Source organism: Eretmochelys imbricata, chromosome 7, assembly GCF_965152235.1.
Source record: "Eretmochelys imbricata isolate rEreImb1 chromosome 7, rEreImb1.hap1, whole genome shotgun sequence".
In the NCBI taxonomy this organism is placed as follows: Eukaryota; Metazoa; Chordata; order Testudines; family Cheloniidae; genus Eretmochelys; species Eretmochelys imbricata.
Window position 1 is genome coordinate 104,440,729 of NC_135578.1, and position 17,268 is coordinate 104,457,996.

Genomic DNA, 17,268 nt, shown 5'->3' on the forward strand with positions numbered 1-17,268 from the left:
TGGAGCTCCAGCCCATGCGGGGCCTCCACTGGGCGTTGGGAAAAGGGGCCTGGGCCACTGTCACTGTTTGCTGGGTCCAAGAGGTGAGCCCATCCTGGTTCTCACCACCACCTTCTTGCTACAGGCATTCCCAGTACAGTGTCTGCTGTTTTAAAAGAGGTGCAAACCTGGCTTTAGAATATGCATGTTTTGTTATTATTTTGGCAGGCTACCAAAATTTTCATGAGACCTACAAGAGAGAGATGGGAAATGGCAGTTTTTAAACAGATTCTATCTCAGCAACAGCTGAACAGAATTTCATGGAATTTTTCAAAGAAATGGCATTTCTGTAGCCAAGTGTATTTCCTCTGCCAGCTAACAAAAGACTGCTGCCAACAATGCAGGTGTAAGAAAGAAAAGGTCAAGAGAATCCTTCTTAATGAAAGGTGTGAGGCAATCTAAATATAGGAGTCACTGTCAACTCCCCTTATAATATTGGGCCATGACATGCCATTTCATGAAAAAACTTGTAGGAAGGATGAGGAATATGTGGGATTCATGAGGGAAGGAATTTCCCCAGTCAGAGGGGTCAGTTCTTGTAACCGGTGGATTTCTGGAGATTTGCTGCAGTCACGTAATAGAACCACACTAACAGGTTCTCCTGACCTACTGCCCATGAAGATTCCCTAATTGTGATACGAAGCTCTGCAGAACACTGCAGTTTTAAAGGGATCTAAATCTGGCCTCTCATTTTGTGCCTGAAAATTATTGTGGGCTTGGTTTTGCAAATGTAACTAAATGCAGGCACTGATAATGGCAATGAAACTTGTAACTGGGTGCACATCCATCTGCCATTATTTGCATCTGCAACTAATTGAACCTACAGTTATATTTCTGGGCACAAAAGGGGTGGTCAGGTGTAAAAATCAGGCCCTGACTCATTTTAATGTATTTTTCAGTTTCAAAACACTGTAGAACTCACCTTTAAATATCAAGTAGGAAATCTCTGCAGGAAAAAATATCAAATTGCTTTATCTAGGCACAATATGTCACAAAGCTTTCCCTTTCATGATATATAATGGAAGGAAGGAGCTCTTGAATCTGCAAAGGAGGCACTGGAAGTCTTTTAACAGTGGATAGCATTACAGCATAGTGGGACAATTGTTGTAATTGTGAACTGATTAACTAAGGCTCCTTGAGCCTACAGGTGAAATTCATTATTGGCCCACTCTTATGCCATCAGTGAAATTTGTCCCTGAAATATTAATTGACTAAGGGTGAAATGAATACTATGTAGAGGGCCACCATTTTTAACTCCTGCAGTTCAGGTTTCCTGACCATCTAAATAACTGGTTTGCAGGCACAATAAGTGACCCAGAAAGCCAAAGGATATAAATTGGAATTTCAGTTAGCTTTGCCTGAAAGTTATTTAGGTAGAATCAGAGTCCAGCTTCTGAAAATCTGTCCCTGAGGGTCCGAGCGGGATTCCTTCACCCACTTTGTGAGTTTTGGGTGTGCAAAGAATTCTAACTTCATGTAGTTTATTAAGGGAACTACAGTGTCCTCTTTTTGGCATTAGGGCTTAACTTCTGCTAGTCCAGATTCTGTTGTTAGTTATTTGAGCTTGAATCCCATTGTATTGCATTGGAGTTGGGTGTGTATAACTAAGTGCTGAATTTGACCTTAGATTTATGCTGTTTTATGGAGGAGAGAATAGATCCCACAAATCCCCTAGGAATTCCTAATACTACAGGATTAAGATCATTAATGTATAACTGCATTTCTTTGGGAATCCAGATGTACTGATTATTCTGATTTTAAAAGCATATTGTGTCAAGGTTCCTTCCCCACTCTGAACTCTAGGGTACAGATGTGGGGACCTGCATGAAAAACCCCGAAGCTTATTTTAACCAGCTTAGATAAAAACTTCCCCAAGGTACAAACTATTTTACCTTTTGCCCTTGGACTTTATTGCTGCCACCACCAAGCGTCTAACAAATATATAACAGGGAAAGAGCCCGCTTGGAAACGTCTTTCCCCTCAAAATCCTCCCAAACCCTATACCCCCTTTCCTGGGGAAGGCTTGATAAAAATCCTCACCAATTTGCATAGGTGAACACAGACCCAAACCCTTGGATCTTAAGAACAATGAAAAAGCAATCAGGTTCTTAAAAGAAGAATTTTAATTGAAGAAAAAAGTAAAAGAATCACCTCTGTAAAATCAGGATGGTAAATACCTTACAGGGTAACCAGATTCAAAACATAGAGAATCCCTCTAGGCAAAATTTTAAGTTACAAAAAGACACAAAAACAGGAATGTACATTCCATTCAGCACAGCTTATTTTATTAGCCATTTAAACAGAACAGAATCTAACGCATATTTAACTAGATTACTTACTAAGTTCTAAGACTCCATTCCTTTTCTGTTCCTGGCAAAACAACACACAGACAGAGAAAATCTTTGTTTCACCCCCCCTCCAGCTTTGAAAGTATCTTGTCTCCTCATTGGTCATTTTGGTCAGGTGCCAGTGAGGTTATCCTAGCGTCTTAACCCTTTACAGGTGAAAGGGTTTTTCCTCTGGCCAGGAGGGATTTTAAAGGTGTTTACCTTTCCCTTTATATTTATGACATATTGTCAAGGTGTTTTTCATCATCTTTAATATGTATGACCTTCTAGAAGCTTGAAGGTGAAATCTGTATCCCTGCCAAACAACTGGGTCACCACTCCTCACACCAGTATGCTTAGAAGGTTGCTCATGAGTGATAGGCCAGTGCTGCTGATGTATTTATTTTTATCTTAGAAAAATAGGGCCTTTAATTTATTATGAAAAGAAAGCAAAAACGTACATAGTCTCTGCAAACAAATATAAGAAAAAAGTGGGACGTTGCCGTTCCAAGTTTGGGCCTTTCAGCTCCGTTTCTTTAAAGATACCTTAGCATTGCAGCCTACTGGATTTTTCAGCAGGCCATATTTTCCAGATCTGTTTAAAGATCCTTTAAAGTTCTCTTTAATGTTAATACTCTAAGTTCAGATGATATTTTCAGTTCTGATAAGTGCTGGCATTTCCTAATTCAAGGCAGATTGAGGGGCCCTGATGTCACTGCAGAACCAGTAAACAGCACAGCTAGCATTTAGGCAGAAAACAGCAACTTCTGGAGCGTTCTGCAGTGATGATAACCTGACCCCCTCCAACTGTCATGTCTCTTGCCTCTGAAGCTAGGACCAGGTTAACCAGGTTTCAACGCGCTTTTTGCTAGAATGCCTCTCGCACAGTTTTCCTGTTTCATGGACATATGGGTGGGTTGTGTTGCAGTCAGTTTTACAAAACCTTACTGGAGATTAGGGAGTAGGGCTTGTTTATAGCAGGATTTTGTAAAATGGTTCATACCATAACTAGGGCCTATCAAAAACTTGGTCCTAGCAACAGTCTGATGTATACATAGTTCTGCATCCTAAATCCAGTATGGGGTGTAGTCTCAGCAGCTGGGGTGGGTGAGGAAGTCCAAGGGATTGCTCAAAGGTCAGGCAGGCAGTGGTGTTAAGGAGCAGGGTGTACTGAACTTGATGCTAAGGAGAGCAGGGGAGATACCTTTCTGATTTCGGGCTACTACTGGTCTTCAGGGGTGCAGAAATCAGCTCCTTCTCCCAGCACTAGCATCTGCAGTTTCTCCTCCCTCACTTGCGACTCTCCAATGGTGTGAGACTTACGTTATTTTGAAATGACTAGCGTTAGAATGGAAAATGGACAATATTCCTTCTTTTAAAACCAAATTCTGCCCTCTTCAAAATCAGATGATATAAATCTTTACTTTTTGCCTTGAAGGAAAGTTCAAAATGTCATCATGGCAATGGCGATTTAACATGTTACCAAAGTTCTGAAGATCAGTTAAACCATATTTCACACACAAGCAGTTTCAGTTCCAACTTTCTGACTTGCCTTAGTCTCTGAACAGGTAAAACAGCACGCCCTAACATTAAAAGCACAGGATGTGTTGGCTCTAGTTGAGGCTTGTTCGTGGCTTGGTAATTGACAAAGCTAGTGTCAACCACAGTTGAGCAGACAAGTCTTAATAGCCGTCAACCACAGCAGATGTAGGTGAAACATTACAATTAATAAGCAGGCCATGGAGAACAATAGTGTAGCTACACTTCCAGCATCTTTTCACCCACATGTCTGATGTGTTTTAGGTTCTTAGCTTTTTGCAGAAAACCACACCTTTTACGGAGTCTTTAGGTTTATGTCATGAAATAGCACCATGTGTGAGAACAAAAGAATCAAGGTCAAATAGGTGCCTGAAGCTTGGGTCATCATGTGACTGTTCTGCTTTGATCACAAAGGGCTTTGGATCCACTATAGTTAACTAGGTTAATTTGTGCCTGTGTTAAAGGCACAAAGAATATGGGGCTTGAAGACAAACCAGGCTTTTCAAGGTTAGAGGAACAAAGCCAAAGTGGTCAGATTCTAAAATGTAATTTATCTTAAAAAAGATACCGGACCAAATTCATCTTTGTGTAGTTCCTGTGAAATCAATGAAGTTACAATAGGAATGAATGTAGCCCTACTACTTTATTGTTAGCCTGACACAAAAAAGTTCTTTCTGTAGCTCTCCCAAACAATGTCCGATACAGCGTTAAGTTGCCATCTCCTCAAGAACAAACTTAGAGCCTATACTCATTGAAGTCACTGAAGGTGTGTCTGCACTGGAAGCTGGGGGTGTGATTCCCAGCTTGAGGAGACATACTCATACTAGCTCTCATTGAGCAAGTATGCTAAAAATAGAATGTAGCTGCAGCCACACGAGCAGTAAGATGGGCTAGCTTTCCTGAATACATACGTAGGGCCTCCGACAGGCTAGTCGTCAGGGCAGCTAGTCCATCCTACTGCTCATACTCTGCAGCCTTATTCTGGTTTTAGTGTACTAGCTCGATGAGAGCTGGTGTATGTCTCTTTGGGCTGGGAATCACACCTCTCACTCCAAGTATAGACATATCCTGAGAGTTTTGTCATTAATTTCAATGAGAGGTGAGACTGAGCCCCTCGGGGCTTGATCCAGAGCCCACTGAAGTCAATGGAGACTTCATTGTGGGCTTCAGATCAGACCCCTAGTGAGAGTTTTGAGTGCACAAGGAATGCACGGTCAGGCTGAACTGGTTGAATGAGATAGCACGTGTCAGAGGGTTATTCAAATGCAAGCTAGGATTTTAATAATACTGCAAACTTGGTTTGGAGAGCTGGATCAGTCTGATCACATGTCCCTGTATGGCTGGGACAGCCTGTAAACTTGGAACTTCTTTTTAATTTGCTGCTGCTTCATGCCTGCCTCTTTCTGTTGTGCCAGGATACTGCAGTGTGAGTGGTAAGCATCGTTTTCAGACTTCTGCAACACTCAAACACAAAGAGACAAGTAAAGGAAAATTATTCATTGTCAGAGTTCTCTGACTTCTGTGGTTGAATGTTACAACTTGAAGGTGCTTAATTGTAATACTTTTATGTCATTTCCTTTTCTTATTGGAGTGTTTAAAATAGAAAGAAGCGGGGGAGGCTATGGGAGGTCTGAGCATTTCTCTGACCACAGGTTTTAAAACTTCTGTAAAATTACTTTCTGGGTTCTTTTCCCAGTTTTTCCTGTGACCTTGGGCAATTCACTAAATCTCTGTGTGCCTCTGTTTCCCCTCCCACCCATTGTCTTTTCCATGTAGATCGTAAACACTGGAGGGCAGGGACAGTCCCTTATTATGTGTGTTGTAGAGCCTATAGCACAATGGGGCTCTAACCTCAACTGGGATCTTGAGGTGCTACTGCAATAGAAGTAAAAGCTACAATAATCTGTTTGACAGTGACGGTCTGTATTTTGGGAGCTTTGAAAGCTATTTCATGATCAAATAGGTGCTACAAAATGCATCTGGTATACTCTGTAAATACAGACCTGCGGGATAAAAAAAATTAGGAAAAAAATGTATTGGACATGTGCAATAAGCAACTTGACATTTTCAGTTTTATGGTTGTAAGTTAAACCCAAAAGTTAGTGGCCTGAGGGCCAGCAGTATTTCTTTTTAACAAACCAACTCACAACGATACCTTTTTATTTGCACCTGAGATTCTTTTTCTGTAGTTTCTCTCCCATTTATAAACGGGCAAATAAATGTTGTCGAACAAAGCAGTTTGCTTTTGAGTTGAGATGCTCTCATAGTAAATTTTGTTCTGGAACAAATTTCTGCAGCTGGGTAAACCACACTGAGGTGTATAACTTTAAAAAATTAATACATCCTTAACTACAACAGTATGAAGGGCTCCCCTACAATTAGTATCAGTGTTTAGAAGATGGTAATCCTGTTCTTAAAAAAAATAGCAAAACACTTTTTCCTTAAAGGGCTTTATTGAGTCATTTAAAAAGAAAACCTCTGCAATATCCTTTTTCTTTTCAGTTTAACATCTCATCAGTTTCAAGGTTAACATTTATTTGCTGTGAAAATGATTTCCTGGGTTATCATGTGATATTTAAAAATAATAATCTGATACTGATGGACTACAAGCAGGCTAAAACATATGACAGTCTTCATGCTGTAATTCTTCAGCCCAGAGAGAACCCAGCTAAATATGGCTGACTGAACATATATTGAATCATTTATATTGGCCACCATACTGTAAAGGACATTGCACAGTAGGAGTATGGCGATAGACTCCTTGGTAGCACACTTCATATGCAACGAGAATTCATACTCTCCACTGGTGAAAAGTACGTTTTGCAAGGTTTGTTCTAAAGTGCAAAGGGAAAAAAATCTTAAGTATTGCTCAAGATGATACTGTACCTTCCATTTTCTTTGTAGTTTTTAGAGATTTATAGCTGTTTTTGCAAAAGTGATGTCGAAAGAGGAAGGTATCCTGTATCCTCTTCTTATAGCTCACCAAAGCCTTTTGTGAAATATGACGTCTAGGACCTGAAGGTCATGGCAGCTTGCCATCAAAAATTAGCTTCTATTTCTGTTTCTTTTGTCTGGTGATCTGACCTGAGAAATCTCTCTGTTGGCTGCATTAAGGGGGGAGGGGTGGAATAATAAAGATCTAAATATAGATGTAATTGTTTAGTGTATATTTCTCACTCTTCATTGTGTTTATTAAAATGAGAAAGACAGCAAGGGTTAAAATAGAACTGAATTCATAGCTATGGCCACAAACAACATTTGGCTCTGCAGTTATTAAGTGGCATTCTCTTGGAATCAGAAATAATAAAACTCGCCCAATGCAGTGAGAAATGAAAGGACATTAACCTAGTTAAGTGCCAAATTTGGCCTCTCTGACTGAAATGATCATTATATGTTGGGGAATAGTCTGTTATTATTTATTAATTATTTGTATTATGGTAGTGCCTAGACCTGTAGATTGACTATCTAGTTCTTTTAAAATCAGCATTCAATTGCTTACATAAAAAAAAAATCACACTATTTTGATGTGAACACATGAAAACTCTGCAGTAACAGTTAACTGATATATTTTGCCTTTGTTTGCAACAGCAGTCTACAAAAACAGTTGCCAGTCACGCATGGTTAGGTGATTACTTTTTTCCATCACGGCTGTTGATGGCATAGTTCTAACACGGTTTTCCTGTTGAGTGTGAACAAGGATGTTTTTAAAGAACTTCATTAGCCTTAACCATATTGTAGCATATGGGTCAAATCTTTCTTACTGTCATTGACTTCAGTAGGACTATCTGCATGAATATGATCAACAGGATTTGCCCTCTGTCCTAGGTGGTCAACAGCAATATATCTGAACATAGATGGAACATGATTTGTAACCTTTCGTGTAGCTGCAATCAGTGTTCTAAGCATAACCACATCTGTAAATATTTCCAAACATAATTGTGAGCTGTTGCATGGTTAAGTCAGGACAAATGCTATTCGCAGAGCCATTCACCAGGGACATGCTCGCTGATGGAGCCGATATATACACATTGAGAAATACTCAACAGGAGGTCATGTTGGCTTTTGTTCTGCTATATTAGAAATGCATTAAAAATTCTAAGTGAGATGGACAAAATTGACAGGTAAAGAAATTTCCATGTGGATTTGTTGAATGTAAAAGCGGGGCGGGGGGGGGGGGGGGAGAGTATAAAAATTAAACACACATTGACTTGTCCCTTTAAATGAAGAAGTATTTAATTGTTACGTATTGTCAGGTTCATCACAAAGCCTGAACAATTTATTGTACTCTTTATGACTGAGAATTCCAAAGGAACCTAAAAGATGGTAAGCACCCATCTCCCACTGAAATTCAATAGGACTTGAGTGCCTAACTCCCTTTGGCTAATTTGAAAATCCTACCCTATTTACATAATTATTCTCATATGAACATAGACTGAAAGGCTACTCTGAATTCTTAAGAGACTCAACATTGAATGCTACTATCAAAGTGAGGGCCAACATTTTCAAATATGGGTTCACTTCAGTGAGACCTGTGGCTACTCAGCAGCTACCGTATGAAAATAAGGTCATTTACTTAAGTACTCGATTGTGGATAGAGATATCTGATGTTAGGCATCCGTGTTTGCAAATTTTGACCAAAGAAATTCCATTACAACAGCTACCTCCCCACATTGATAAGGTCACATTATGTATTGTTCCTCCTATGTTACCCTGCTCTAAAGCCATTCTTTTTTTAAATAGAAGAGGAGTAAGAGCTATCCACTAGATCTCATTGGAGCTTACATGTACTTACTTCATTAGGATTGCTATCTTAAGGACAACTCCAAAGAAAACCTTGGAGCCAGATCCTCAGGTGGTGTAAATTGGTGTAGCTTCATTGACTTAAGTGGAGCTACACCAAAGTATGCCAGCTAAGAACCTGGCCCTTGACATTTAATTCTGATTGTAAGTGTCCTTTAGACTCTTGTAACCTTGTAAACCTCTCAGGTAATTGTTGCTTATAAAGTCTAGAACTAAATGCATGATTCTCAAGCATATTTTATCACAGAGATAAAATGATTATTCTATGCGTTTGTAAAGCTAAGTTCCCCTTAGCTAGTTCATTTTGTGTAGTCTCTTCTTATAGCAGTTTTAGTTCAAGATTAACTTTTTTGCTGCTGCTATTATCTCCCTCTCTGTCCATTCATCTGAAAGCAATAACTTGGCAAGCACTCTGGGAAACCATATTCCATGGGTTAATTTATATTGGAAAATGTCCCATGTGTTATTTTTAGTAAATGGACACAGAAAATGACCCATATAATTAATTCATGCTAATATGTGTGTGTGTATAGATATATCGATGTATATAAATTTTTTTTTATCATTTCTAAACTAGAAAATGACAGATGGAGAGATCTCAGCAGGAAGTATCCACTTCAAATTGAGCAACCTGGTACCATCATCTGGGACTGTCTGCCTGATAAAAGTGAAGATGGCTCAATATGGCACAGAGAGGCAGCTAACACATGTTCAGTGACCAACTTGATCAAAGACCTCAGTCTTAGTGACCATAATGGCAACCCATCAGCACCTCCCAGCAAACGCCAGTGTAGGTCACTCTCTTTTTCTGATGAAATGTCTAGCTGCAGGACATCATGGAGGCCTTTAGGGTCAAAGGTCTGGACTCCTGTAGAAAAGAGACGGTGCTATAGTGGGGGAAGTGTCCAGCGCTACTCCAATGGCATCACCACCATGCAGCGGAGTTCAAGTTTTAGCCTCCCTTCAAGGTCAAACATGCTTTCCTCATCATATGACCAGTCTGGATTTAGCAACAAATTTGGATGTCAGCCATGCCAGGGGCTGAGGAGGTCAACCACCTATGGACAGACAGGTGACATCTGGGGTTATGATCACAGTTCTGTAGATGGTAACCGGGTGGACATGCAGAGGTCCCTCTCCTGTTCACATGATCAGTTTTCCTCTTCAGAATATTGTGCACCCTCGGCAAACAGCACACCTGCCTCAACACCAGAGCTGATGAGACGCTCCAACGGGCTGTCCCGAAGCCGATCGCAGCCATGTGTCCTTAATGACAAGAAGGTTGGAGTTAAACGACGACGGCCTGAGGAGGTTCAGGAACAAAGACCTTCATTGGACCTTGCCAAGATGACCCAGGTAAGACATACTTATGTCACTAACAGTCAAACACAGGTGGCACAGACATTTACAGAATATAATTGAACATTTACGTGTGGACAGAACACAACACTAAACAGGCAGCACCAACATGGGGTTATTTTTTAGTCAACAGAAGCCTGAATTTTAACTGTTTCCATTTGGGTTAAAATCCATTTTCTCCTGACTCAGCTGTATTAATCTGCATTAAATAGATATGGTTCTTATGGATAAGTTTGTTCCTTTTGTTAGAGCAGAAAACTAATTACTGTCCAGCTGGATGTGTAGCATTATTCTTTTAAAACCTTCCTTCTTTTTGTTCCTGCACTCTGAGGCCTGTAGCACACCACATCAGTATTTCCTCACAGTATGTATTTCTACCAGAAATAATTTTTAAAGTAGAATTTATGTAGGAAATGTTTAGAGGAAAGGAGCTTTGAGAGCATGCTGGAGGAAGTGAAGGCAACATCCTGGGTATTCAGCACTAACTTTATCACTATTTGAATTTTCACTGGTAGGGACTGTACTGGCTATTAGCGGTGACTTCAAGCAGTCTTGACTCCTGTAATTTTCCACTCTGGAGATATTATCATATTTCATTTTCAGGTGCAAACATAGGGCAAAATTTTCTTCCTCAATCTGCAGTGCAAATCTGCAGTGCAGATAAGAGATTTGAAGTGTGTATCTGAGAGGATTTTGCTCCATAACCCTCAACCTTCAAGACCCAATTACGTGATATTGGCCTTTAAAAATGCATGAGAAAGAATCAAAATGAAAGGATACATCAAAGAAACAGCACAAGAAGCAATTTCATTTTGCATATATAAATTTTTCCACAACCACAGTTTTATGATTCAGCGTTTCTAATGTCAATAATTTACAATAATAAACTCTGTGATAACACCAACTTTGTGTGGTACAGAGATAAATTTGGGTCTAAAGATCCCATGGCTCTTTTTGCAAGAGTAAGGTATTAACCCTGCTGTCCTGGCCAAATTCCAATTTTTAATTTTACATTCTGCCTGCCAAAATTTTCTGCTAAAGTTTCAACTGGATACGATATTCTTCTTCACTCTCTGTTGTGTAATGTTGCTGTTAAACAGCTGTTGCATTTCATCCCAAAGGTGACAGCATTTCAGTAGGATAGAGCATAATGAACTTTAGTTTATTGTTAACAATAAAACTAGTGACATCTCGTAAGCAGGTACAGTTTAGAAATAGAGTTGCAAATTTCCTTTCCTTCTCGTCACCCAGAGTAATGACTTCTGATGTTATAAATACATTTTTTTCTTTTAGAATAATGTGATATTTTATGACATTTTATGGTTATATGGTTCAATGGTTGCTTGAATGAGTTCATTTGTGTTTGAGGAAGTGACTAGTCTGTCCTCTTCCAAAGAAGCTTAAATGATAAAAAGGGTCAGAAAACAGCATTCTTGGGTGATGCACTGTGATTGCCATTTGATAAACTGTGTCAGTTACATTTAACACACTTAGCTTCTTTTATTAGCTAATAAGCTGGATTGGTGGTAAAAGCAATTTACACATGTGGTTATATTTTATTAGCCACAAGTTGAAATAACACAACCGGCATCACTGAAGTCCTTTTCATTTCCTGGCATTGGCAGAAACATTTTAAAAATATAGTTCTGCATATTTGTGCCCACATATATAGGATACTTCATGTATGCTGGACTGGTCTCCAAGAAAGTGATGGTGTCAGCAGTGGGGGTGGTAGGAAGAGGTAGAAGGGGCAGCTGTGAATGAAAACACTTCTGCTGATGGCTCAGTGTTCATCAACAAGTCTCTAGGTACATTAAACACACTTAAAAGTGGACAGCAGGGGATTTATAATCCCTTCAGGGAGAAGGAGCCTTGGGAGAAGTTGATACTGTGTGATTTGGAATAATTCTGGGGATTTATATTGCCTGAAAGACACAGGGCTGGCTTGTGCAACCTTTGTATTGGTGAGCCAAGTAGTAGTCTCATTGGCTGCAACAGCAGTACTCACACGAGTGAGTGCTCACCACCATGGGCAAGGGTTGCGCAGTCTGGCTCTAAATAAAGGTCGAGGCAAATCTGTAAAGTAGTGTGGAGAAGATGGCATGACTGCTGTGCAATTGAAGAAGCTTTTTCCTGGCACTACAGTCTCTCTCTCTCTTTGTTTTTTTAGAAAAAGCAAAACAGTGGCCCAGCTATGCTACCAAGTGGCCACGCAGTCATCTGCCTTCCAAGCATGGTCCTTGAACCCAACCTCTCACTCTCAGGCAGGGGTGTGCTCAGTATTTAAAATTTGACCCCTTTAGGAGGGGCACCCAGGAGCTCGCTTCCCCCTGTGCCTGGCCCCGGCAGGAACTTGCTCTACCCTCCCCACAGCCCTGGCCCTGGCAGGAGCTCGCTCTTCCCTGCCTCCATCGCCCTGGGGCTGGAGAAGTTCTGTGCCCCTGATGATTATTCGGAGTGGGGGGGGCATGCCCCTGTTGTGACTGCTCTCAGGTGGTGGTGCTAAAGGGTGCTGCAGAGGCAGTGATGGAGGAAGCCCTTTACGTTACTGTGCAGAGAACCCTGGGCTGTTCGCAGAACACCTTTGTTAGGGTGCAGAGAGGGCCTTGTGAGCTGGCACAGACAGGGGGTACCATGCCATGACAAGAGGCCTTGAAGGTGAAAGAATAATGTGCAGCACATCAGGGGTGGGGAGCCATAGGACTTGGGAGCACATTCTCCAAACCAGCTGAGTAACCACAGCCCGGAAAATGGATCCCACATTGGGAAAAATCCATTTTTCAGCTACCTTTTACTTAGTCCCTTTGTACCAAATAGAAGAACAAACTTCAATTCCTTTTGCAGCAGCTTCTCATTTAAGTTCAACTTCAGCCCCAGCTGCCTCTATTGCTGAGTGACGGTAAATGACACACTGGTTTGGATTGATGGAGAGATTTAAATCTGCCTCCAGTGACAAAGACCTTTCAGATCTTCAGAGGCCCAAGAGTCCAGGGTCTGTGAAGAGGGAAGGGTGTGTGATATTCATTTTAAAAGAATGCAAACAAAAGCTAAATCACGTACTGCAAGGGAAGGAGACTATTAAAAAAATTAAAGTCCATTTTTGTAAAATCCTGTACCTGTGCCCAGGAAAACAAACCAACCATATTCAGTATCCCCTCTCAGCTGAACTCCCTCCTATCTGCGTCATGATTATGCCCCTAGCCGCTCTCTCAGTATTTAAACCCAGGTGAAGCTGAAGGTATTTTATGTCCTCAAAACATTTTGGATTTCAGGTCTGTAGAACAAAATAATAGCGAAAAAGAAAAGCAGTGAACTGTAATGCTACACACTAGCTATATGGCTATAGTATTCTGAGCACAGTTTTCACACACTAAAGATTTCTCTCTTCTGACTTTGGTTCCCACGATGGACCCAAGCTAAAGGAGTACGTACAGTATATCTGACAACACTGAAAAGTGTAGTGTTCCTGCAGCCTGCAGGAGTTTGCAGGTTCCTGCTGTGCAGGACAATGCTGCACAATAGAAATCCTCTGCAGGAATGGGTAACTGCATCTTTAGGACCGCATGACCCCCTCCCCTCCACCTTGTGTTGTTTCTTGAGTGATCTTACCATCTGGGATGGAGTGAACTAAGTAAATTAATCCCAAATAATTATCAAAGTAATGAAAAGCCCAACATTTTGGAATGATACAAGGACCCATCCAAGAAATGTAGCCTCTATGTAATTGTAATGATAACCACGCTGTATCACAACAGAAGTTGTTTTAAAGCAGTGCAAGGCATCATTCCTCTGATCCATGTACAAGGTGGTTTCATTTAGAGTTCACAAACAACTCTTTGCTATAAAAATACTTCATGAAATGGCTTTGACCTATTGCTTTCTGTGTTTAGCTGCAGGACCCTGAAAAATGACACAATATGCTCTACAGTAGGGCAGGGCTTAAACCAATCATTTATTTATAGCATCAGAGTTTTGTAGCTCCAGAAGCATGATCAGTATTTTTCTTCTTGCCACCACACACTGGTGACTGTATTTTTCTTTGGCTCCATTAGTAACATGTTCATTGAGAAAAAGGCCACACAGGACTGTGTTGCTGCTTTTGAAATTGTGACAATAATGCAGTGATACCCACCGACAGGAGATGGAGGAGGAAGGATGTTTCTGCGGATAAGGCACTGGACCGAGTCAGGAGAGATGCGCTCTCTTTCCAGTTCTGGCAGTCTTTGTGTGTGACCACTGGCAAACAACTTCACCTTTCTTGGCTCATGTTTCCTCAAAGGGAGATTGTGTGACCAAATTCAGTAATATTTGGGAAGCACAGTGACATTCTTGGGATAAAAGGCATTAAAGAGATGCAGAGTATATTATATACGAAAAAAATCTGCTTACAAGGAGCCAGGCTTTAGGCCGGTTTTTGCATCCTGGCTTGTTTTGTGCCTGGGTAACTTGGCATGCAACATTTGCACAGCATCTCACCCTTGGTCTGTTCCATGCTAGATAGGTTCTCCTACAGCACTCATCACAGATGGTAAAATGGATATGCACACAAACCTCAGTGTTGCATGCAGACGTGGGCTGGGCTTGTAAATCTACCTGATAACATTTTGCTTGTTCTATCTAATGACTTGTGTACGCAAAGTTTGGCATGCCCCAAATGCTCCATCAGCAACCTCAAAAGCGAGTGAAGGGACTTAGAGATGCTCAGGACTTTTCAGGATCAGACCCAAATGGAGAGACAGTGCCCCTGGATGCCAAATCATTCCATATGCCTCTCTGTTACAATTGCATTTGTTGTAAGAACAGCTGTTGAATGAATAAAATAAAGGTTAGTATTTTTATTCCTTAAGTTATTCTGAGAGTCTGCACAAAGGCCTCTAAACTCTCCTCCATCTTGAGCAGGATTTTGGACATTATGGGAAGAGCAGAAAACAATCCGTACAAATCCTGGGGAAGGGAGAGTTGCAGGGATGGAAGGGGGCTGCAGGAAGAGAAGGGATCAGAATCGGGCAGACCCTGACTACCAGGAGCTATCACTAGTTTGCAGTTTCAGCCCACTGGACATTGCAGGAGAACCCAGGATCAGTCAGGACCATATTTGGCAGTTTAAGAACGACTGAGGGAAACAGATATAAGAATCAAATATCTTAGTCAATGCTTTTTTTTTAATTGATATTCTCACTTCAGTTTTCTCAGTGTAATGGCCTGGGCTCCTTTTGTTTGCTTGAGTCTGTACATACGGAAAGTAAGTTGAATGCTTTCTAAATATCAGGACAAGAAAGAGTAAAAAATGAAAGTGCAACTGATTGCTCCAGCCTACACAGTGAGCCCTGGAACAGCTGCTTGGCTACGCTTTAAATACTATGTTAGTAATTGTTGATGGGGCCTGTGTGTGCTAAACAGGGGCGTGCTGTAAAAACAGGAAAGTTGAGAATAAGTCATCTGTCTTGGCTCGTCATTTTGTATTAAAATGTGTTAGGCTGCTAGGAAAATTAAGAGAACCATTGAGCTGCAGGTCACTGTGCCGTTTGCTGTGGCTTTATGAATTACCCTGCCTTAAGCTGTCAGCGCTGTTATTGCACAAGTAATCTTCCTAAGGTCATGGCGACTGTGCGCTCTGCAGCTTCGATCTCACGTTAAAAAAAATTAATGAGTTTATCTTTGAAAATGCCAATGAAGTAATTTTTTTAAAAGGCTCCTTGCAATTTTCTTCTCTTTAATTGTTGGCCATTTGCAACTAAAGATTCCTAAGAGGGAAAAGCCACTGAAAAAGGGAAAAGTAGCATGGCAGAATACACTGTTTCTTGCTTATACAGGGTAAAGAAAGAAATCCTGCGTCCTATGCAAGTGTTAAAATGTGGCTCCAGTCCACCCTTAATGCAGAAGCAGTCTGGAGACCAAAGACATTTGGGAAATTGCTATGGAGGGAGGAGAATTAGTGCCTGGCCCAATGAAGCCAATGGGCATCCTTCTCTTGGCTCAGATCATACATAAGTGCTCAAGGAAAAGCTGGAGAGTGCAGGCTCAGGTTCTCAGTGAGAATGTAGGGAACTTCATTCTGGAAGGGAGGGAGAATGGTCTTGTGGTTTAGATGCTGGGCAGAGGAGCAGGAGAGCTGGCTTCCATTCTCAGCTTTGTTGCAAACTTCCTGTGTGTCCGTGGGCGAGTTACTGAATTATTCTCTGACTCATTCCTCCATGCGTAAAACAAGTATAATACTTTCCTACCTCACAGGGCATTGTGAGGAGAAGTCCGTTAGCATTTGAGAGGTGCTCAGATGTCACCAGTGATGAGGGCTGTTGAAGTCAATAGATCGCTATTTGAGAGTCAGAGGAGGGATGTGGTGGAGAAAGGGGGACTCCACACGCTGTCACTACTGGCCTGAGGTTGTAGGCCAAACTGTTGCTTTCCTATTTGTTTGCTGGTGATACAATGCCAGTTTATTTAGTTGTAAATATTTCACTCTGAAAACTTTGGGGAATACGAGCTGGGAGGAGGAACATAGAGCCTGAAAGACTGTTTTTATGGCTTTTCTTCCAGTTGACCCACCCCATCAGCTGACATCCTGTAATACAAATGCTTCTTAGTTTTTAAATCAGTGCCTAATAGGTATTTAGACAAGGCAGTAGTGAATACAGATCATTTGTCTCCAAACCTTCCAGTCAGCTCCTTTGACTCTATAGAGGTCTCTCTCAGCTGCCTGAGGCTCTGCAGGCATGGCCGAAGGCTTCCAGTTTGGCTCTGTTGTTTCTCTGAGGATTTAAGCTACTAAATATTTTGGAACCTGAAGGTAGGGTTACATACTGCATCCTTTAGCCCAGTTCTTCAGGTTTATTTCAGTTTTAGCAAAGCACAAAATACAAACGAGAAGGACCTTGGCTGCCAAATCTCCCAGTTTCTCCAACATCTGGTGGCTGTCTCTCACCTTTTACCTGTAGGAAGGACCTCTACTTCCCCTACTGGACCCGGTAGATAATGTGTAATATTCCCAACGCAGACTGGCAAAAGGGTTTGAACATAGACTGTCACTACTGCAGCACAAACCTTTACCGTTTGTGCTAAGCCAAACTCCCATGGACTTCGGCAGGTCCAAGATTTCACTGTAGGTCTCTTTGGTGGAAGCGGTAGTAGGCTGCTATTCTGTCAATCAGCCGATACATAACACACAGTGCAAAATGGGTTACAATGCGTCTCTTGTGCTGATGGG

At 41.2% G+C, this 17,268-nt stretch overlaps 1 protein-coding gene across 1 annotated transcript in view; it reads left to right on the forward strand.

The window, feature by feature from the left end:
* Positions 1–17,268, forward strand: part of FAM53B (family with sequence similarity 53 member B) — a 124,074-nt gene that overhangs the window by 46,569 nt on the left and 60,237 nt on the right. The window contains exon 4 of the mRNA XM_077822944.1: positions 9,283–10,061. Coding sequence (XP_077679070.1) covers positions 9,283–10,061 — 779 coding nt within the window. The remainder of the gene's footprint in view (positions 1–9,282; positions 10,062–17,268) is intronic.